We start from the raw sequence: 23,603 nt of genomic DNA, 5'->3' as shown, positions 1-23,603 counted from the left end.
ACGTGCCCCCTCACCACACACAGTCTGCTTACAGAGACATTTAAACACATCTACTTGTGTGCGCACATACATTCCACTTCACACACAGACACACACACACACACACACACTCTATTCCTTCCCACTTTCTCTTGTTACACACATCCTCTGTCTGCTCTCTTTCACTCCCACATTCAGCCTTTCACACATACAACATGCACGCACAGTGGCCTATGCAAACATGCAAACACACGTCGTGCACAAACACAAATATGCAAATACGTGCATGCAAATCCTATCTATTCATCCAGTTTTGGCTTAATTTGTAGTTTGATGTTCACATAGGGCTGAATTTTGGAAGTTTAATGTGATTATAGAGTGATTATGTGTTTTCATCTTCACTCCATGCACACACACCGTATATCCAACACACTTTGAAACTGGCAAACACAAGCAATTCATTCAAATAAACTCCCATTTGTCCCTCCGCCATACTCCATTATGGAAAATAACCTGGCTCTTGTCTTAAAAAGCTCATCGGAAAAAAATAAAAAAAATACATTCAAAATTCAAGTGCAATTGTCTATGGAGTACTCTTCACTCCCCCATTCTCCAAACAGGCAGGCGTTTTAGACGCCTACATGCCACGCAATAGCGGAATAATGAAACCGCTTGAAAGAAAGGCGACAGGGCATTAAATTATGTTTATCTGAGTGTGTGTACGTGCGGCCGTGTGAGTGTGTGTTTGAGTGACATGAAACATAAAAGCCTCCCAGAGGAAAACACTTGACTGAGATTCAACAGATGGATAATATTCCATTAAAATAATGTGGCGCTTTTCAAGTCTTTTTCTTGTTCGTATACACAGCGAATGCTCAGCACGCAGAGGAGTTTTCAATATACAAAAAAGGTCTTTGAATGGCACTCGTTCACTTCCCATTTGTTGACACTGCTTTCTTTCTCTCCTGCAGTTGGCATAAAGTGCCAGACTTGGACCCATTTTTTTTTTTTTTTGCTGTTTCTGTGGTTTTTGCGCAAGTCTGCGTATTACTGAAGAACCGCTTCCATTGACGTGCAGGAGGAGAAAACACAGTTGAAAAGAAAATGGCAGCTCAACAGGAACTGGCGCAGAAATTTGCACATGTTTATCTTTCGAATACGAGGCTAGCTTCAAAAAAAACAAAAAAAGAAGCAAGAACTGTAATATCTCCAGTGGTTTGGTTTGGCATGTCAGTCTCTGCCTCCGAACGCTTTCTTTTTTCTCGGTGTGTGGTGCAGCGGCACATTTCCCCGCTCTCATGATGGCCTCGGCCACAAAACACAGGTGTCAGAAAAAAAAAAACAGGAGACAGGCGCCCCGTGGAAATTTGCTGAGAGCTTTGCTTAACAAAGTGTTCAAATATTATCCTAAGCTCAAGGATATCCACACATGCCTCAAAAGTTCACCTCCCCTCCGTTTCTCCCTCCCTTTTTCCTCTCTCTTTCTAAGCACAGTAGCAGGTGTGGGTTGGTTTCCATGGTGACCGTCTGTACAACACAACCTGGGCCATTGGATTTCTCATTCAGGTGAAGCCGACTGACAGATCCGACACCTTTCACACACACGCACGGTGCCGGGAAGTATGTTTCAATCCAAAAAGAAAAGAAAACGAGTGCATGAATGAAAATCGTTTACTACAGCCACACTAAACATGTCGCAAATCTGCCGCTGAAGCCATAATGAGCGAGTTTTCCTTGACTCAAGATGAATTAGAAACTTAAATTTCTATTTTTCAACAAAAGTGAGTCACGGCCATAATTCAAAGTTGAGTATGAGACATTTTAATGCCATATTCTGTCTCATGAATATGACTCAGTGTAGGTTAAAACATAGGATATGTATCAGAGGGACTAATAAGGAAAAAACGTGACCACATCCCAAACCGCGCTGAATCTATATGAGTAGTCTAAGTATGTGTTGAATTTCGCCAAACAGCACCATTCATCTCTCTCAACCCAAATGCTAGACTTCCTTGTCACCGCACGACATTCCTGCTTTCCCTCGAGAGAAAGAGAGAGAGAGAGAGAAAGACGGGGTGAGGAGAATACAAAAGCACAGTACACTGGAAGATTTGACAGGAGGTTAAAAGCAGAGAGAGCGAGAGAGAGACGGAAAGATAGACATGAAAAGACTTGAAATCAGGGATAATGACAGCAAACGAAGGCAGAAACATGAGATGAAAAAAAAGAAAAAAGAAAGAAAGCTACAACAAAAGCGGTCCCGTATGGAACCATTTCATTAGTGTGTGTCTCCTCCTGTCATTGGACGGCTGGACCACAGACCAGCGCTGCGACCACAGACGGCTCGAGGCCTGGCCATGCCTACCGCACAGAGCCCACTCACACACCACTAAGTGCTCATGGTATAACCAGGCTGCTCTCTGCTTCTCATTACTTCTAAGGGAAAACACACACATGCAAATACACACATTTACCTTCTTTTTTTTCTCTTCCTTTTTGCATGTAAATACAACCACCAATGTAAACTTGTTTAAACAAGAGGCAGAATTTGGTTTCTGTGTATCCGCTCACAAATCACAATATCACCCTCCCCTGCAAAGCTGTGCAGAGAGAGGAAGATAGTGCTATCACTAGGCAGCTTGATGGATGGACTTTGAGAGGAACCAGGCTGTGGTTATCGTGGTCATGTCTGGAGCCACTGCCTGTTAGTGCAGCCTGTCAAGCCGTACGGTGTAGCTGAATGTCAGCCCTGCCATTTTATTACAAATTAATGAGGCAGGGCCACAGAACCCAACGTGTCCCGGGCAAACTGCGACAGCGACGACACGCTGACGAGCCGCCCGTACACAGATCCGCAGGCAAAGACGCGGGGCTCTGTGCAGCATTATTTACGGTTCTTGTGCTACAAAATGAGGTTTTGTGTAACATGCGAATGCTCGTGCGCGTTTCTTGAAATGAAAATGAATAAAATCCCACATAGAAGCTGCCAAGTTTTCCCAGTGTAGCGATGTAAAATATGACATTTTGGTAAAAGTGTTTTCAAAACCTCCCTCATTATATCTCAAGCTGCCTGTGTTATTTATGACAGGAAAAGAAAAATAGCAAGTTTGTGGAGAAGAGGGAAAAATATGACTCCACAGCAATTTGAGCCTTAAATTACTGAGATTTTAAGGCGCTGATATTTCAAACTAAATTGTGATAATAAAATAAACTGCGATTTGTTGGCTCAAAATCGCAAACAGTGTCTATAATTATTATAAATCACTGCAGATCTGTAGCAACACCAGTCTTGTGCAAAAAATCACGCAACCCGCTGCTTTCTCCACTTATTCAACATTAGTGTTCGCCTGCCGCTCCTCCCCTGTCTTCGTCTGTCGTCTGTCGGTCCTTCGGTCCGTCTTTCTGCAAAGATGTCCCCCTCATTTGTAACACGAGTCTGCTCAGATTGAACGGTGCACCCTTTCTCCATCTGACTGACAAGACTTAGCAGGTGGCGGGACCCATTCATACCCGCGCTTCAGCAATCTGCACCATGCTGTAACCCAAGCCTACATCCCAAACACAGATGCAAAGACACGGGATATTTTTCCTGCGTGCAAGCCCGTACAGTGCTTGTGTACACACAGATGAAAAATGTACACAATCGCCGTGTGCGCGCGCAGTAATCTTTGGACAAACTACGGCCTCCTATTGTGGCCTTTGAGCGCGCGTTCAGATTGTTTTTGATTCAACGGACCAGAGGAATAAGGGAACATTTTACGAACGCTTGGGGGGGAATCAAAACAGACTCATAAAGCGAACCACAGACACACGCTAAGGTCATAAAACTCACAAATTACCCCAGAAGTAATGATAATACACTCTAGTTGTACCTCCAGCATTAACACAAAGACGAGTTAGGCGCACTGAAAACAAGCGACAAGAGTTTTTTAGTGGCTTGATGAATGGCTTTTTGTTTTCCAAGTGGAGTTGTGTCATTGCACAATTATCCGTGGGGCAATGAGTGTCAACACAAATACACACATTCATTATGCCATCTTTCAGCTTGTGGACTGGGGTTGGTGGGAGCTTACCAAACACTGCGGTTGGCTCTGTGAGTCAGTGTAAGGAAATGTAATGTATTCAGACGCAACACAGGGGCACGGTTGAAAAAAGCGAGCCACTGTAAAACATTGGTTTACACTATTGGAATGTGGCTGTGTGGGAGCAAAGATGAGGGTAGTTCAGTGTGTGTGTGTGTGTGTGTGGGTGTTTGTCCAAGTAGAGTTGAAAAGAAGGATAGCCAAAAGATATGTATCAACTGAGCTGCAATCAAAGAGACAGGAAAAGGAGACAAGTCAAAAGAGAGAAAAAAAAAAAAAAAAAAATTACAAACACACACACACATAGCCTGCTTGAAGATTGTACTTAGGGTCTGCGGTGTTGTGGTTCCTCGAGAAGCGACCGAGCCGCAGGAGAGGGAGGAAGGAGGAGGGGTAAGGAAGAAAAAGAACGATGAGAAAGAGAGCGAGGGAGATGGAGGCAGGCATCTCCAAAGTTGGCGCGTTGTGAGAACACCTTATAATTATCTACATCCGCTCTGTCAGCCCTCAGCCCGCGGAATGGACAGATACAGCCGAGAGGAGCTGGGAGCAAAAAAGACGCTCGGATGCTCATTCACATATCAAAAGAATAAATAGAAAGAAAGAAAAAAAAAACACACACTGATTAACCGGCACACATGCAAACACCCGCAAACATACAAACTGCACATATTTTCGTAGGCAAACAGGCACGCCCACACACAAACACACACGGACGCGCTCGCACAGACGGGCTTATTATGGGGCCGAGTCCAGACTGCGTTGAGTGCGGTTCCACACCAAGTGTCTATTTTGAAGGGGTTGTAAGCCAATTCCAGATTCCCCGTCTCTTTCTCAGTCTGCCTGTCCTCCTCCCATCGAGCCAGCGTGGGGCGGCCGCGGTGGCATTAAGAGGTCATACGGTAGGCTCCATAATTACCCATACTGAGGGTAATTATCAGGTTGTTTAACGAGACCTTTTAAGTTTTAAAAGCCCCGCTCGCTGGCTCCTTTTTAGACAAACAAATAGGGTCAAGTTTTTTGCAGTTGCACAGAATCTCCCCATCCAGCACTCACTGTATGTGCCTCGTTTGACCTTTAGGGGTCAGTGTTCCTCCTGATGGTGCGCAGTGTGGGAGAGGGCTGTGCATTGATACTGTTCAGGAATGTGATTGTCTGCAGATATGTATTGATCCATGGGAGTGTATCATTGTTTTACCCTTGTAATTCATATGGACTCTGTGTTGCTCCACTGCAGCAGAGTAGTGAAACACTCAGTATGTTAAAATGTATGCTCTGTAGGGAAATTCTAGTTGACTCACTTTTACTAGGCAGTTTGATCCAGTACTATGACAAAACATTAATTTCTGTCACTTGTTCGCACAAGTTGACCTGCGATGAAATCATATCAACACGTGTAATATATTCGCTAAGCAGGATTATTTTAACTTGAGTTTCACCTTATCCCTCTCTCTCCTTATGCTACTAGTCAAGGCGAGGAAAGTAATTTTAGTCTGAAGGAGAAGAGAAAATCATTAACTCTTGTGATCATCGTTCTGTCCCCGTGAAGCCAGATTCCCCCTTCTTTTTTAACTGAATGTCTAACTGACCCCACTGGGAAATCATTTACTCTGTACTCGCTCCGCCAGCCGTCCCACGAGAGGTCATTTTATCTACCTGTCTCCATTCCTCAGTCAGACTGCTCACTCTGCAGTCGCTCATTCGTCCTTTCCTGAAGAAGAAAATCGCTCACTTTTGTGGGTCCCCGGAGGCGTGTCATCAGCGCTCATTTGAGAGTGATTTCATGGGACCCTGCTCATGTGCTCTGTGTTTATTTGGCTGCCCCCCGAATCACAGAACCCTGCGACTGTCCTGCTCCTCTGCTAATGTGATCGTCCCACTTAAAGGCCTTGGCTCTCGAGTTGGACTTCTGCGCCTGCTTGACTGTCCTTCCCAGGAGGATTCCTCCTTGCTGTTTATTTGACTTAATTACTATGCAGGCTCCGCATGGGGAGAGGGGGGATGAGTGACACTTCACTTAACAACCTGCCTTCCCTTCCTCTTTGCGTCACCTACTGTACGTCTGCCAGCTTTTCCTTCATTAAAACCCCTCCACCATCACGACCGCCATCCTCCCCTCCTCCTTTCCTCCCACCATCCGCCAACAATGTGGGTGTTAAAAACTGAGAATCGTCTCCCGACACACATCAAGAGAGCCATCAAACACCTGTGGGCCCGCGACACGAGCGCAGATGCTGGCGAGCGGTGACACACAAAGAAAGTGACACGCTCTCATGCCTTTGCAGCCCAACGTTCGCTGTGATTGCACGTAAATTTAGAAACACTGATTCAACAGCACAATAAAAGAAACTGAAATCATTTGTGAGCTCATGCATGCGCGCAAACCAGGTGTCTAATTATATGAGGACATGCAAGACCTGACACATTTGTGTCGCGCCGAGACACACGCAAACTCACACACCACTTGCAGTCTAATAGGAGGAAATCACAAAAGAGGGTGTTGAGTCCTCACACCAAGACATGGCAAGAACATTCACACACATAAACAACGAGGCTTTGATGCACTTTTAGCAAAAAATAAATTCTGTGTACATCCACAAAAGTGCGTCTCTCGGAGCAGAGCGAAGCTGCTCTCTCCGGTTTGACGACACACATCCATCAGTCATGCAGCCAGTCAATGCAGACTTTGATGCTTGATGACATATCTCTTGTCTAGTGCTGTTGTCAGCAACATGTTCACTTGTCAGACTGAACAGTGAAGAGGATCACAAAAGGGGGCAGGAGGGAACCAGATTCACATTCTTTAAACAGATGGCTGTGTAAAGACGGGGATGACATTTTCTCATCATGCCTAGAGGTTTGGCTCCGTGCGAACTGACATGATGGTGCCCAGGGGATGTATGACTTGTAGCAGGTAAGTTCAGCTATGATTCCTTCCAGATTTATTTTGTTCACATGGTAAATGCATGTCATCGCCCTCTCAAATCCTGCATGATACGCCGGCCACACTACACCAGCGCCACAGAGGGCACTTAAATGTTAAAATACTACACGTTTTTATTTTATATTTAGAACATTGGAACTTGAAAGGGTGATAAATCAAAATATACAACCCCCAAATTACAACTTGTACTCCATCTAAAGAATAAAGCATGTCATATAGCAGGCCTCTAAACATAAGTTATACTCAGCGTCTTGTCTAAAGATAGAGAATGAATTAGTGACAAACATCGTAGGCACCCTCTTCGAGACCAAAAATTTTGATTCTGCCCCCCCCAGCGTGGATTGAAATTGTCCCGAGGAACCAAAGCTTTGGGTGACAGTCAACCTTTCAATCACACGCTCGCGTTTTCGGCTGCAGAACGACGGCGAATCAGCCTGTTCATAAATTTTCAGAGGGCATGTTTTATGAGAGTAAACGGGGACTAAAATAAAGAATCGAGATCACCACACTCCCAGCCATATACTTTCGGTCATGTTTTAGGACAAAGAACCACAATAGCCTCCCGCACTGAAAAAAAAGAGAAGAAGAAGAAGAAAAAAAAAAAAAATACAACCCTTCCCAAAATATGTCAAAAATGTTGCCAGTTATTTCTAGCCTGAGATGAAAAGTCTGCTATTACAAAGAGCCTGATTTAGTGTAGGGTGTGAGAGAGGAGACGAGACAGAGAGAAAGAGAGAGAGAGAGAGAGAGAGAGAGAGAGAGGGAGAGAGAGGGAGGAGGAGGAGGAGGAGAGGAAGAACCGGCGCTCCGCAGTCTCCCCTCAAAATAACACAGAAGGAGAGAGAATAACATGTTTGCTGTATACGTCAAAAACTTACACGTGCACGATATAAAAAGACAAAACGAAACTCCCTCTCGCTCTCTACCAGTCGTCCTGCATATAGGTGGTTTAATGCACAAGCTTTACATTAACATGCATTTAAAAAAAAAAAAAAAAACTCCAACTGTTGGATCAATTTAGGATAAAGTAATGAGAAGTCGGCAAACCTGCCTGGCCGCTTATAGAAGGGCTCTGTCATGACCAAAGCAGATCCCCCCCCCCTGATTTTATTATTATTTTTTAGGAGTTTTTGGGACAGAAGCCATTAAAACAGAGGCTCTACTGCCTGTTCAGAGCACTTAACAGGGGCTGTACAGTCCTAGCAGAAAGGGGACAGCACGAGGGGAAAATTGGTACAGGGGCCAATATATACATTTAACTTCAGGCAAGAGCCCTTCCACGGCATATGGAACCAATCTGACTATTTGTAAGGAGAATTCTGAAAGACAGGCAGAGCGAGCGAGAGGGAAGGAAGGAGTGAGTTAATGCGAGAGAGGAGGTTAAAGGGAGAGTAAGATACTGTATGCTGACCAAGAGGGAGAAAGAGTGAATGAGACAGGCAGAAATAGATTCACAGAAATAGAGGGAGGACAAAAAAAAAAATAAAAGAATAGATGAAAAGAAAAGGCATAAAAGAGCACCCATGGGCAAGGGGGAGAAACTAAAAGCACCGGCTACTACAGCGATTCTCTATAACCTGGAGTCAGGGGAGAACGGGAGAATGGGCTTACCCTTGTATGACAGCTTTAGCCTGGGTACGTTGTGCTTGGGCTCAACTCCTCGTCCAGGCTGCACCGCCCCGCACAGCAGCACTACAATCCCAAGCAGGTAATCCATGGTGCTGGAGTGCTGCTGGCTGGCCTCCAGACCAGGGGGGCACTCACAGCCCGACCAGTGCCCCGAGATGAGTGTCTCCCGCCGGGGGTACGCCGAGCCCGGAGAGTCCCCTCTCCTGAAAGAAGTAGAGGTTCCAGGGAGGAGAGTAGAGAGGGGAGGTGGGGGGCAGAAAAATCCTCGGTTGGTTGTGCTCCCCAGCTCAGAGTGCAGGACCGTGGGGTGTAGTGTGAAGTAGGTGGAGGTTGGAGGTTGGGGGTGCCGCTCACATGGCTCCCCGAGTGGAGGCTCCAGGATATATAGTCCCTTGGCTTATCTGTCCTCTCCCCCCAGGTGAAGGCTTGATGGGAGGCTGTGCAAAAAGACAAATATCTCAACACTTATCCACAATAGTATCCTCTTGTAGAGAATGTTTTTTTGTTGTTGTTGTTGCCTTTCTTTTTTTCTTTCTTTTTTTTTTTTGTAAATCTCGTTCTGTCTTCTGGCTTCTTCTCTTTGAGCAGACACTCACACAGCAACCCTCTAATCCTTGTGTGCAGCTCCACCAGACTGCGAGAGGGAGAGAGAGAGAGAGACAGAGAGAGCTACACCATCCACAGGAAGGGAGGGGAGGGAGAGCAGCTGAGAGAGNATGCAGCATGAACTATTGGAACAGTGAGCGCACTCAGCAGCTTCCACCTCTAACACAATCCCGGGCCTCGGACCCCCTCACACACACACACGCACGCACACACACACACACACACACACAACTCCTCTAATGTATATGTGCCACGTGCCCCCTCACCACACACAGTCTGCTTACAGAGACATTTAAACACATCTACTTGTGTGCGCACATACATTCCACTTCACACACAGACACACACACACACACACACACTCTATTCCTTCCCACTTTCTCTTGTTACACACATCCTCTGTCTGCTCTCTTTCACTCCCACATTCAGCCTTTCACACATACAACATGCACGCACAGTGGCCTATGCAAACATGCAAACACACGTCGTGCACAAACACAAATATGCAAATACGTGCATGCAAATCCTATCTATTCATCCAGTTTTGGCTTAATTTGTAGTTTGATGTTCACATAGGGCTGAATTTTGGAAGTTTAATGTGATTATAGAGTGATTATGTGTTTTCATCTTCACTCCATGCACACACACCGTATATTCAACACACTTTAAAACTGGCAAACACAAGCAATTCATTCAAATAAACTCCCATTTGTCCCTCCGCCATACTCCATTATGGAAAATAACCTGGCTCTTGTCTTAAAAAGCTCATCGGAAAAAAATAAAAAAAATACATTCAAAATTCAAGTGCAATTGTCTATGGAGTACTCTTCACTCCCCCATTCTCCAAACAGGCAGGCGTTTTAGACGCCTACATGCCACGCAATAGCGGAATAATGAAACCGCTTGAAAGAAAGGCGACAGGGCATTAAATTATGTTTATCTGAGTGTGTGTACGTGCGGCCGTGTGAGTGTGTGTTTGAGTGACATGAAACATAAAAGCCTCCCAGAGGAAAACACTTGACTGAGATTCAACAGATGGATAATATTCCATTAAAATAATGTGGCGCTTTTCAAGTCTTTTTCTTGTTCGTATACACAGCGAATGCTCAGCACGCAGAGGAGTTTTCAATATACAAAAAAGGTCTTTGAATGGCACTCGTTCACTTCCCGTTTGTTGACACTGCTTTCTTTCTCTCCTGCAGTTGGCATAAAGTGCCAGACTTGGACCCCTTTTTTTTTTTTTTTGCTGTTTCTGTGGTTTTTGCGCAAGTCTGCGTATTACTGAAGAACCGCTTCCATTGACGTGCAGGAGGAGAAAACACAGTTGAAAAGAAAATGGCAGCTCAACAGGAACTGGCGCAGAAATTTGCACATGTTTGTCTTTCGAATACGAGGCTAGCTTCAAAAAAAACAAAAAAAGAAGCAAGAACTGTAATATCTCCAGTGGTTTGGTTTGGCATGTCAGTCTCTGCCTCCGAACGCTTTCTTTTTTCTCGGTGTGTGGTGCAGCGGCACATTTCCCCGCTCTCATGATGGCCTCGGCCACAAAACACAGGTGTCAGAAAAAAAAAAAACAGGAGACAGGCGCCCCGTGGAAATTTGCTGAGAGCTTTGCTTAACAAAGTGTTCAAATATTATCCTAAGCTCAAGGATATCCACACATGCCTCAAAAGTTCACCTCCCCTCCGTTTCTCCCTCCCTTTTTCCTCTCTCTTTCTAAGCACAGTAGCAGGTGTGGGTTGGTTTCCATGGTGACCGTCTGTACAACACAACCTGGGCCATTGGATTTCTCATTCAGGTGAAGCCGACTGACAGATCTGACACCTTTCACACGCACGCACGGTGCCGGGAAGTATGTTTCAATCCAAAAAGAAAAGAAAACGAGCGCATGAATGAAAATCGTTTACTACAGCCACACTAAACATGTCACAAATCTGCCGTTGAAGCCATAATGAGTGAGTTTTCCTTGACTCAAGATGAATTAGAAACTTAAATTTCTATTTTTCAACAAAAGTGAGTCACGGCCATAATTCAAAGTTGAGTATGAGACATTTTAATGCCATATTCTGTCTCATGAATATGACTCAGTGTAGGTTAAAACATAGGATATGTATCAGAGGGACTAATAAGGAAAAAACGTGACCACATCCCAAACCGCGCTGAATCTATATGAGTAGTCTAAGTATGTGTTGAATTTCGCCAAACAGCACCATTCATCTCTCTCAACCCAAATGCTAGACTTCCTTGTCACCGCACGACATTCCTGCTTTCCCTCGAGAGAAAGAGAGAGAGAGAGAGAGAAAGACGGGGTGAGGAGAATACAAAAGCACAGTACACTGGAAGATTTGACAGGAGGTTAAAAGCAGAGAGAGAGAGAGAGAGACGGAAAGATAGACATGAAAAGACTTGAAATCAGGGATAATGACAGCAAACGAAGGCAGAAACATGAGATGAAAAAAAAGAAAAAAGAAAGAAAGCTACAACAAAAGCGGTCCCGTATGGAACCATTTCATTAGTGTGTGTCTCCTCCTGTCATTGGACGGCTGGACCACAGACCAGCGCTGCGACCACAGACGGCTCGAGGCCTGGCCATGCCTACCGCACAGAGCCCACTCACACACCACTAAGTGCTCATGGTATAACCAGGCTGCTCTCTGCTTCTCATTACTTCTAAGGGAAAACACACACATGCAAATACACACATTTACCTTCTTTTTTTTCTCTTCCTTTTTGCATGTAAATACAACCACCAATGTAAACTTGTTTAAACAAGAGGCAGAATTTGGTTTCTGTGTATCCGCTCACAAATCACAATATCACCCTCCCCTGCAAAGCTGTGCAGAGAGAGGAAGATAGTGCTATCACTAGGCAGCTTGATGGATGGACTTTGAGAGGAACCAGGCTGTGGTTATCGTGGTCATGTCTGGAGCCACTGCCTGTTAGTGCAGCCTGTCAAGCCGTACGGTGTAGCTGAATGTCAGCCCTGCCATTTTATTACAAATTAATGAGGCAGGGCCACAGAACCCAACGTGTCCCGGGCAAACTGCGACAGCGACGACACGCTGACGAGCCGCCCGTACACAGATCCGCAGGCAAAGACGCGGGGCTCTGTGCAGCATTATTTACGGTTCTTGTGCTACAAAATGAGGTTTTGTGTAACATGCGAATGCTCGTGCGCGTTTCTTGAAATGAAAATGAATAAAATCCCACATAGAAGCTGCCAAGTTTTCCCAGTGTAGCGATGTAAAATATGACATTTTGGTAAAAGTGTTTTCAAAACCTCCCTCATTATATCTCAAGCTGCCTGTGTTATTTATGACAGGAAAAGAAAAATAGCAAGTTTGTGGAGAAGAGGGAAAAATATGACTCCACAGCAATTTGAGCCTTAAATTACTGAGATTTTAAGGCGCTGATATTTCAAACTAAATTGTGATAATAAAATAAACTGCGATTTGTTGGCTCAAAATCGCAAACAGTGTCTATAATTATTATAAATCACTGCAGATCTGTAGCAACACCAGTCTTGTGCAAAAAATCACGCAACCCGCTGCTTTCTCCACTTATTCAACATTAGTGTTCGCCTGCCGCTCCTCCCCTGTCTTCGTCTGTCGTCTGTCGGTCCTTCGGTCCGTCTTTCTGCAAAGATGTCCCCCTCATTTGTAACACGAGTCTGCTCAGATTGAACGGTGCACCCTTTCTCCATCTGACTGACAAGACTTAGCAGGTGGCGGGACCCATTCATACCCGCGCTTCAGCAATCTGCACCATGCTGTAACCCAAGCCTACATCCCAAACACAGATGCAAAGACACGGGATATTTTTCCTGCGTGCAAGCCCGTACAGTGCTTGTGTACACACAGATGAAAAATGTACACAATCGCCGTGTGCGCGCGCAGTAATCTTTGGACAAACTACGGCCTCCTATTGTGGCCTTTGAGCGCGCGTTCAGATTGTTTTTGATTCAACGGACCAGAGGAATAAGGGAACATTTTACGAACGCTTGGGGGGGAATCAAAACAGACTCATAAAGCGAACCACAGACACACGCTAAGGTCATAAAACTCACAAATTACCCCAGAAGTAATGATAATACACTCTAGTTGTACCTCCAGCATTAACACAAAGACGAGTTAGGCGCACTGAAAACAAGCGACAAGAGTTTTTTAGTGGCTTGATGAATGGCTTTTTGTTTTCCAAGTGGAGTTGTGTCATTGCACAATTATCCGTGGGGCAATGAGTGTCAACACAAATACACACATTCATTATGCCATCTTTCAGCTTGTGGACTGGGGTTGGTGGGAGCTTACCAAACACTGCGGTTGGCTCTGTGAGTCAGTGTAAGGAAATGTAATGTATTCAGACGCAACACAGGGGCACGGTTGAAAAAAGCGAGCCACTGTAAAACATTGGTTTACACTATTGGAATGTGGCTGTGTGGGAGCAAAGATGAGGGTAGTTCAGTGTGTGTGTGTGTGTGTGTGGGTGTTTGTCCAAGTAGAGTTGAAAAGAAGGATAGCCAAAAGATATGTATCAACTGAGCTGCAATCAAAGAGACAGGAAAAGGAGACAAGTCAAAAGAGAGAAAAAAAAAAAAAAAAAAATTACAAACACACACACACATAGCCTGCTTGAAGATTGTACTTAGGGTCTGCGGTGTTGTGGTTCCTCGAGAAGCGACCGAGCCGCAGGAGAGGGAGGAAGGAGGAGGGGTAAGGAAGAAAAAGAACGATGAGAAAGAGAGCGAGGGAGATGGAGGCAGGCATCTCCAAAGTTGGCGCGTTGTGAGAACACCTTATAATTATCTACATCCGCTCTGTCAGCCCTCAGCCCGCGGAATGGACAGATACAGCCGAGAGGAGCTGGGAGCAAAAAAGACGCTCGGATGCTCATTCACATATCAAAAGAATAAATAGAAAGAAAGAAAAAAAAAACACACACTGATTAACCGGCACACATGCAAACACCCGCAAACATACAAACTGCACATATTTTCGTAGGCAAACAGGCACGCCCACACACAAACACACACGGACGCGCTCGCACAGACGGGCTTATTATGGGGCCGAGTCCAGACTGCGTTGAGTGCGGTTCCACACCAAGTGTCTATTTTGAAGGGGTTGTAAGCCAATTCCAGATTCCCCGTCTCTTTCTCAGTCTGCCTGTCCTCCTCCCATCGAGCCAGCGTGGGGCGGCCGCGGTGGCATTAAGAGGTCATACGGTAGGCTCCATAATTACCCATACTGAGGGTAATTATCAGGTTGTTTAACGAGACCTTTTAAGTTTTAAAAGCCCCGCTCGCTGGCTCCTTTTTAGACAAACAAATAGGGTCAAGTTTTTTGCAGTTGCACAGAATCTCCCCATCCAGCACTCACTGTATGTGCCTCGTTTGACCTTTAGGGGTCAGTGTTCCTCCTGATGGTGCGCAGTGTGGGAGAGGGCTGTGCATTGATACTGTTCAGGAATGTGATTGTCTGCAGATATGTATTGATCCATGGGAGTGTATCATTGTTTTACCCTTGTAATTCATATGGACTCTGTGTTGCTCCACTGCAGCAGAGTAGTGAAACACTCAGTATGTTAAAATGTATGCTCTGTAGGGAAATTCTAGTTGACTCACTTTTACTAGGCAGTTTGATCCAGTACTATGACAAAACATTAATTTCTGTCACTTGTTCGCACAAGTTGACCTGCGATGAAATCATATCAACACGTGTAATATATTCGCTAAGCAGGATTATTTTAACTTGAGTTTCACCTTATCCCTCTCTCTCCTTATGCTACTAGTCAAGGCGAGGAAAGTAATTTTAGTCTGAAGGAGAAGAGAAAATCATTAACTCTTGTGATCATCGTTCTGTCCCCGTGAAGCCAGATTCCCCCTTCTTTTTTAACTGAATGTCTAACTGACCCCACTGGGAAATCATTTACTCTGTACTCGCTCCGCCAGCCGTCCCACGAGAGGTCATTTTATCTACCTGTCTCCATTCCTCAGTCAGACTGCTCACTCTGCAGTCGCTCATTCGTCCTTTCCTGAAGAAGAAAATCGCTCACTTTTGTGGGTCCCCGGAGGCGTGTCATCAGCGCTCATTTGAGAGTGATTTCATGGGACCCTGCTCATGTGCTCTGTGTTTATTTGGCTGCCCCCCGAATCACAGAACCCTGCGACTGTCCTGCTCCTCTGCTAATGTGATCGTCCCACTTAAAGGCCTTGGCTCTCGAGTTGGACTTCTGCGCCTGCTTGACTGTCCTTCCCAGGAGGATTCCTCCTTGCTGTTTATTTGACTTAATTACTATGCAGGCTCCGCATGGGGAGAGGGGGGATGAGTGACACTTCACTTAACAACCTGCCTTCCCTTCCTCTTTGCGTCACCTACTGTACGTCTGCCAGCTTTTCCTTCATTAAAACCCCTCCACCATCACGACCGCCATCCTCCCCTCCTCCTTTCCTCCCACCATCCGCCAACAATGTGGGTGTTAAAAACTGAGAATCGTCTCCCGACACACATCAAGAGAGCCATCAAACACCTGTGGGCCCGCGACACGAGCGCAGATGCTGGCGAGCGGTGACACACAAAGAAAGTGACACGCTCTCATGCCTTTGCAGCCCAACGTTCGCTGTGATTGCACGTAAATTTAGAAACACTGATTCAACAGCACAATAAAAGAAACTGAAATCATTTGTGAGCTCATGCATGCGCGCAAACCAGGTGTCTAATTATATGAGGACATGCAAGACCTGACACATTTGTGTCGCGCCGAGACACACGCAAACTCACACACCACTTGCAGTCTAATAGGAGGAAATCACAAAAGAGGGTGTTGAGTCCTCACACCAAGACATGGCAAGAACATTCACACACATAAACAACGAGGCTTTGATGCACTTTTAGCAAAAAATAAATTCTGTGTACATCCACAAAAGTGCGTCTCTCGGAGCAGAGCGAAGCTGCTCTCTCCGGTTTGACGACACACATCCATCAGTCATGCAGCCAGTCAATGCAGACTTTGATGCTTGATGACATATCTCTTGTCTAGTGCTGTTGTCAGCAACATGTTCACTTGTCAGACTGAACAGTGAAGAGGATCACAAAAGGGGGCAGGAGGGAACCAGATTCACATTCTTTAAACAGATGGCTGTGTAAAGACGGGGATGACATTTTCTCATCATGCCTAGAGGTTTGGCTCCGTGCGAACTGACATGATGGTGCCCAGGGGATGTATGACTTGTAGCAGGTAAGTTCAGCTATGATTCCTTCCAGATTTATTTTGTTCACATGGTAAATGCATGTCATCGCCCTCTCAAATCCTGCATGATACGCCGGCCACACTACACCAGCGCCACAGAGGGCACTTAAATGTTAAAATACTACACGTTTTTATTTTATATTTAGAACATTGGAACTTGAAAGGGTGATAAATCAAAATATACAACCCCCAAATTACAACTTGTACTCCATCTAAAGAATAAAGCATGTCATATAGCAGGCCTCTAAACATAAGTTATACTCAGCGTCTTGTCTAAAGATAGAGAATGAATTAGTGACAAACATCGTAGGCACCCTCTTCGAGACCAAAAATTTTGATTCTGCCCCCCCCAGCGTGGATTGAAATTGTCCCGAGGAACCAAAGCTTTGGGTGACAGTCAACCTTTCAATCACACGCTCGCGTTTTCGGCTGCAGAACGACGGCGAATCAGCCTGTTCATAAATTTTCAGAGGGCATGTTTTATGAGAGTAAACGGGGACTAAAATAAAGAATCGAGATCACCACACTCCCAGCCATATACTTTCGGTCATGTTTTAGGACAAAGAACCACAATAGCCTCCCGCACTGAAAAAAAAGAGAAGAAGAAGAAGAAAAAAAAAAAAAATACAACCCTTCCCAAAATATGTCAAAAATGTTGCCAGTTATTTCTAGCCTGAGATGAAAAGTCTGCTATTACAAAGAGCCTGATTTAGTGTAGGGTGTGAGAGAGGAGACGAGACAGAGAGAAAGAGAGAGAGAGAGAGAGAGAGAGAGAGAGAGGGAGAGAGAGGGAGGAGGAGGAGGAGGAGAGGAAGAACCGGCGCTCCGCAGTCTCCCCTCAAAATAACACAGAAGGAGAGAGAATAACATGTTTGCTGTATACGTCAAAAACTTACACGTGCACGATATAAAAAGACAAAACGAAACTCCCTCTCGCTCTCTACCACTAGTCCTGCATATAGGTGGTTTAATGCACAAGCTTTACATTAACATGCATTTAAAAAAAAAAAAAAAAACTCCAACTGTTGGATCAATTTAGGATAAAGTAATGAGAAGTCGGCAAACCTGCCTGGCCGCTTATAGAAGGGCTCTGTCATGACCAAAGCAGATCCCCCCCCCCTGATTTTATTATTATTTTTTAGGAGTTTTTGGGACAGAAGCCATTAAAACAGAGGCTCTACTGCCTGTTCAGAGCACTTAACAGGGGCTGTACAGTCCTAGCAGAAAGGGGACAGCACGAGGGGAAAATTGGTACAGGGGCCAATATATACATTTAACTTCAGGCAAGAGCCCTTCCACGGCATATGGAACCAATCTGACTATTTGTAAGGAGAATTCTGAAAGACAGGCAGAGCGAGTGAGAGGGAAGGAAGGAGTGAGTTAATGCGAGAGAGGAGGTTAAAGGGAGAGTAAGATACTGTATGCTGACCAAGAGGGAGAAAGAGTGAATGAGACAGGCAGAAATAGATTCACAGAAATAGAGGGAGGACAAAAAAAAAAATAAAAGAATAGATGAAAAGAAAAGGCATAAAAGAGCACCCATGGGCAAGGGGGAGAAACTAAAAGCACCGGCTACTACAGCGATTCTCTATAACCTGGAGTCAGGGGAGAACGGGAGAATGGGCTTACCCTTGTATGACAGCTTTAGCCTGGGTACGTTGTGCTTGGGCTCAACTCCTCGTCCAGGCTGCACCGCCCCGCACAGCAGCACTACAATCCCAAGCAGGTAATCCATGGTGCTGGAGTGCTGCTGGCTGGCCTCCAGACCAGGGGGGCACTCACAGCCCGACCAGTGCCCCGAGATGAGTGTCTCCCGCCGGGGGTACGCCGAGCCCGGAGAGTCCCCTCTCCTGAAAGAAGTAGAGGTTCCAGGGAGGAGAGTAGAGAGGGGAGGTGGGGGGCAGAAAAATCCTCGGTTGGTTGTGCTCCCCAGCTCAGAGTGCAGGACCGTGGGGTGTAGTGTGAAGTAGGTGGAGGTTGGAGGTTGGGGGTGCCGCTCACATGGCTCCCCGAGTGGAGGCTCCAGGATATATAGTCCCTTGGCTTATCTGTCCTCTCCCCCCAGGTGAAGGCTTCAGCTTGATGGGAGGCTGTGCAAAAAGACAAATATCTCAACACTTATCCACAATAGTATCCTCTTGTAGAGAATGTTTTTTTGTTGTTGTTGTTGCCTTTCTTTTTTTCTTTCTTTTTTTTTTTTGTAAATCTCGTTCTGTCTTCTGGCTTCTTCTCTTTGAGCAGACACTCACACAGCAACCCTCTAATCCTTGTGTGCAGCTCCACCAGACTGCGAGAGGGAGAGAGAGAGAGAGACAGAGAGAGCTACACCATCCACAGGAAGGGAGGGGAGGGAGAGCAGCTGAGAGAGAGGGAGAGAGAGAGAGAGAGAGAGAGAGAGAGGGGGGCGGTATGACTGGAGAGCAGTGATGAAGCCAGTGTAGTAGATAGGAAGTGTTGTGAATGGTCGGGCTTTTATAGTGTCGACTCTTCCCCACCTATTTCCTTTTTTTGTTAGTCATCATTTCTTGATTTCCCGTATCCTAATATCTCTCATACCGAAACCCCCCTTTCAGTTATTCTCTCTCTCTCTCTCTCTTTCTGTGGCCATTTATTACACAGTTTCATCTCTAAGTGCCTCTGTCATCAACAGGATGAGCTTTAGTGGAGTAAATCCAATCGAAAAGCTTCCTCTCAAAGAAAAGCTCCCAAAAATGAACAGATATCCATTCAGCACTCTCTCCTCTGTGGCTGCTGAGGTTTGATTTTTTTCAGTTGTTTAGATAAAGTTTCCTTAACCAAGGATAAAGGGTGCTTGAGAGACTACAAATCCCTCGAGGTAAATTAGTGATTTCTAAAAAGGTCGTATAAATGACAATGTCTCTACCAACCGTAAAAGCTTCTGCTCTTTACATTCTTGAGCAGACAGAATTCTAGAGTAAACAGTCAGCGTGCTTTCTACGCTTTATCAGTTGTTTTGATTCCTCACTGATGGTTGGCTTCATGTTATAGGGAAACAAAATTTGATTGAAGCTTGATTTAGATGAATGCTTAAAGCTTTTTTGGGGGGATCATTTTCAAGTTTTTCGAGATTGAAATGTGTAAAATTATACCACGAGATCTCAGCATGAGCATAGAAGTCAGAAAATAAACAATTTTCCTAAACAAGAATTAGAGTCCAATAATTTATCCCGATAATATTCTTTCTATGGAAACTTCAAATATACGTGGGAGGTTGGCAAGAATCGAACCGGAGATGAAGAAAGGCGTCATGGTCGTGGGAAAAGTTGAAAGAAATACATCTTGTTCAGACAAGACTCAACAAATGCGTAATTTCTATCGCAGTTACGTCACTCTGAGTTCCATGGAACATTACTCAAAAAGACCTGTAATGTTAACATGGCTTCTATATTAATCTCTAATATTTGTTTTCCATTTGATGAGAATATTCATGCACACGTTTTTTTTGAACATTAAAGTAACATTGTATGCACACAGAAAGTCGCGATTTTCCCACGCACACCATCTGAGTGTGTTTTTGACTTATCCAGATGAAACCTAACGTTTGAGGAGAACACATGCTGGTACTTAACCTGCATAGTCTGAGACGGATCCTGTCTCTGCTAAAGTCATTCACATCAGCCAGGCAGGTCAACAACAAACCCCCCACTCTATTCTCAACCCCATGCAGGTGCTGAGTGTGTGTGTGTGTGTGTGTGTGTGTGTGTGTGTGAGTGTGAGCGGGCACCTCCTGCTTCCTCTAAAGGGGTGACATAGCAGCGGTGAGGTGATAAAAGCTTTGATAAACAGGAGTGCTGATGTGTCAACTCACACACCTCACGACACTGAAGGAAAACAACCCTGAAGAATTGGGCTGCTTTAGTTTTCATGGTGAGTGTGTGTATATAATGATATAGGGGGGGACCCTCATATACCAGCACTTCCACCAGTGTTTAGTGTTGTAACTGATCATAAATAATATCTGATCCGAATCTTGTGTGTTTTACGCTCTAAAAAAGCTGTTAAAAAGCTAGATTTCGGCAGCTGGGGCAGCAAAAAATACTGTAAAATAACAAAAAAAAACTTCTCACATTGAGTTTTATCTTCTACGACGGTTTGGTTTTGGAAATAAAAAATAATGAAGCCAATACAATAGATAGTATATATGCACTTAGGTAGATAGAAGACAGCTTACAGATGCTTATAGATATTGTACAATGACGAAAACACATTCATTTAATTCAGTTTTTGTTGTGCAAACGTATGGAATTAAACAAGAGAGCTCTCACTAACAAATAAATCTATTTAACATTACCGAACCAACACTTCTTTATTGTAAATTTTCATTAATCATATCTAATTTAGAAACTTATTTACAATACTGAAGTTGAATTTAATTGGAAATGTTCGGGATATTCACAGTTACAGGTTATTTATGGTATTTTACATTACATATATTTAAATATATATTATATTTTTTGAATGTTGTTGATATTTTGTGTTCATTTTTACAGTGTATAAAATTAGGATAATGTTTTTAGTAAGGGTTGTTGGTGTCCTGTGAAAAAAGGACAAGAAATGAGGGATGTTGGTTTCCTGCAGTGCACCAACCTTATAGGCTGAAGTAAATTCACTATAACTTGCATTGTATTTTTGTAGTTTCAATCGTCATTTCTATTTCTAATATTAACACGACATTCTCCAAGTTTACTGCTGGAGATGCAGCGTCACTGATATCAAGTCTGACAGGTGAGAAAATTGTATTAAACACCAGTTTTGCAAATTTTTAAAGCAAAGAATATGAAGGAAAACAGCTCCAGTGCTCAGGCCACAGTGTCCATCATAACTGCCCATCATGGTTTACATATGAGCTTCCTGTGTTGGCTGACCGACCGTATTTACCACAGGTGTGGGCATCCTGTTTACTCTGTAATGAGGGTTTATTATCAAAAATTCCGGTGTGTTTCCGTTTCACCTCCAAATGTCCTGGTTAATCTGACTCAACGACTGACTTGTTTACAGCGAGTCAGAACATCAGATTGCTTCAGTTTCTGCCTCGACAGTCTGTTTTTTTTGTTATCTTTAAGATTTTCTCCAGTATTACTGAAATATGAAAGTAGACAGTGAATTTACAAGTCCAGTGTAAACAAACACGTAAACCTTGTAACTCAGAATAGATATAAAGTTTCCCCTTTTTTTGACATAGAAGGACTGTTAAAATACATCCCACAATTATTGTGATTTCACATTCCAACATTTCATTTTTATTTAGATGGAAGTGTTTAATTCAGGTTTAATAATGTCAATATATTCCTACAATTAGACACAATCAGTGACAATTGACAGAAAAAGACGTATCAGTCCGGTCATTTTACACTGATCTGTTTGTTCGAGAAAGAGTTTTTACTGCTGAATGAATGTGTTGTTCATCATTACATATCTATCTATCTATCTATCTATCTATCTATCTATCTATCTATCTATCTATCTATCTATCTATCTATCTATCTATCTATCTATCTATCTATCTATCTATCTATCTATGACTAATGTCAAACTAAGTTGTTGCCAGAACTGCGAAATAGGGAATAAACAGTAATTTTCCTTTAAGTCATCCGTCTCTCTGTGATGTTACTGGAACTGACCAGAGGTTTTTCAAATTCAAAGTGATTTACTGTTTGTGTGTTTATGGTCCTTCCATGTGTTTAAGTTAGTCTGAGAGATTCCCGATGTGTGCGTTTGCCTGCACCCACGTCTTGTGTTTTCTGCTGCGTATTCACTTCCACCACCGTGGCGTCCCCCCCACCTCATGTCTCATCACCCCTTCAGTCCAACCAGCCTTTTTAGGTGTTTACCCAAAACAAAAAGATGTGCAGACAGACGCATGGAAGTAGCCTCTTCTCCATCGACCTCTGTCTCTTCGCTCTGCCCTGATCCACCACCTTCCTTCCATTTATCTGCATTAGCCGAACTCTCAGCAGCCCGGCTACCTGCATCGATCCTCACCGATGGAGTGAGATGTGCTGCAACACGCCTTTCTGGGTTGCCCTTTAGGGAGTGCAGCAACAGTCCGACCTATCGTCGGCGATCTATTTGCGACATCCCCTGGCACCCGGAGCGGCCCTGAGTAATGACGACTTAATAAATGGTGACACGCCGTTGGCGGTGGAATGAGATGCCCATTGACAAGGAGCTTCCAGAGGCTTTCAGCGCCCGACGGTAAAAATAGAAGAGGACACGAGACACCCTGCTTATGAGGACGCAGCGAATAGGGGATAGGCGTCGGACAGGTCGGTGTGTGGCGAGTGTCAATGTGCTGTTACTGATATGATGGTGTATCTTCATCCGGCGGTATGGGAAGGGCTGTTAATGTCCTGTGTGTGCGTTAGAGAAAATGATTACGGTAACACGACCTGAGATGTCTTTTTTTTGCAGAGAACATCGGAAATGTCCCACCCTGTACTTCCCACACACTGCTCTTTGACCTCCTTGCTTCTCTAGATCACTCCGACAAACCTCCCTGCTGTTATCCTAACTGCCCCTCCGTTCCTGAGGCCACCGCCACTGAGAATAAAGCAGAATCACTGCTCGGCGACTCGATAAATGACACGCGAAGTTCAAGGTACGAACAGCCATCACTTCCTTCATGTTGCGGGAGTTCCTCTTCCTTTTCAGTTCCTGTTGCCAAGCGCCACCCATTCAATGTTAGCAGAGGTCACACAGCAGCCCCTTACTCAGCAAACGACATATGCAGGAAACAAGAGGAAAAGGTCAGCAAAGATGGGAGGAAGGAAAGAGGAAGAACAGTAGCGGGTAGTGGGAGCTGTAACTGAGCAGCCTTTCCTCTTGCATGTTGGTGAAGTAACAACCAGAGGCCTAATGCTGCTTATGTGATGAGAAAACACTCAGTGTGCCGTATGTTTTCACATGCACAGGTATGCACATGGGAGGAGGGAGGAGGATGGTAGTCGTGCTGACAAATGACTGGCAGCAGGGTCTGATAAAAAAATTAAAGTAAAATATCCTAATTTAGATGAAATGCAAATAGATATTTACAGACATGTTTTGTGGAGAAACACGGATTTGTTTGACATTATTGTGTTAAAACACCTTCACTCAACTGA

General features: G+C 44.5%; 1 protein-coding gene and 1 long non-coding RNA gene across 2 annotated transcripts in view; one reads left to right on the top strand and one right to left on the bottom strand.

The window, feature by feature from the left end:
- sema3aa (sema domain, immunoglobulin domain (Ig), short basic domain, secreted, (semaphorin) 3Aa) overlaps positions 1-9,050 on the bottom strand; it is a 32,802-nt gene extending 23,752 nt beyond the window's left edge. The window contains exon 1 of the mRNA XM_008283496.1: positions 8,617-9,050. Coding sequence (XP_008281718.1) covers positions 8,617-8,722 — 106 coding nt within the window. The 5' untranslated portion in view covers positions 8,723-9,050. The remainder of the gene's footprint in view (positions 1-8,616) is intronic.
- Positions 8,974-18,809, top strand: LOC103358499 (uncharacterized). The gene is made up of 2 exons (XR_520256.1): positions 8,974-9,052; positions 18,548-18,809. It is a non-coding gene; the product is annotated as an uncharacterized LOC103358499 (long non-coding RNA).
- The last annotated feature ends 4,794 nt before the right edge of the window (positions 18,810-23,603 follow it).

Source organism: Stegastes partitus, unplaced genomic scaffold (assembly GCF_000690725.1).
Source record: "Stegastes partitus isolate 25-593 unplaced genomic scaffold, Stegastes_partitus-1.0.2 Scaffold315, whole genome shotgun sequence".
Classification (NCBI taxonomy): domain Eukaryota; kingdom Metazoa; phylum Chordata; class Actinopteri; family Pomacentridae; genus Stegastes; species Stegastes partitus.
The sequence above is the reverse complement of the archived record's forward strand: the minus strand, read 5'-3'. Positions and strand labels throughout refer to the sequence as shown.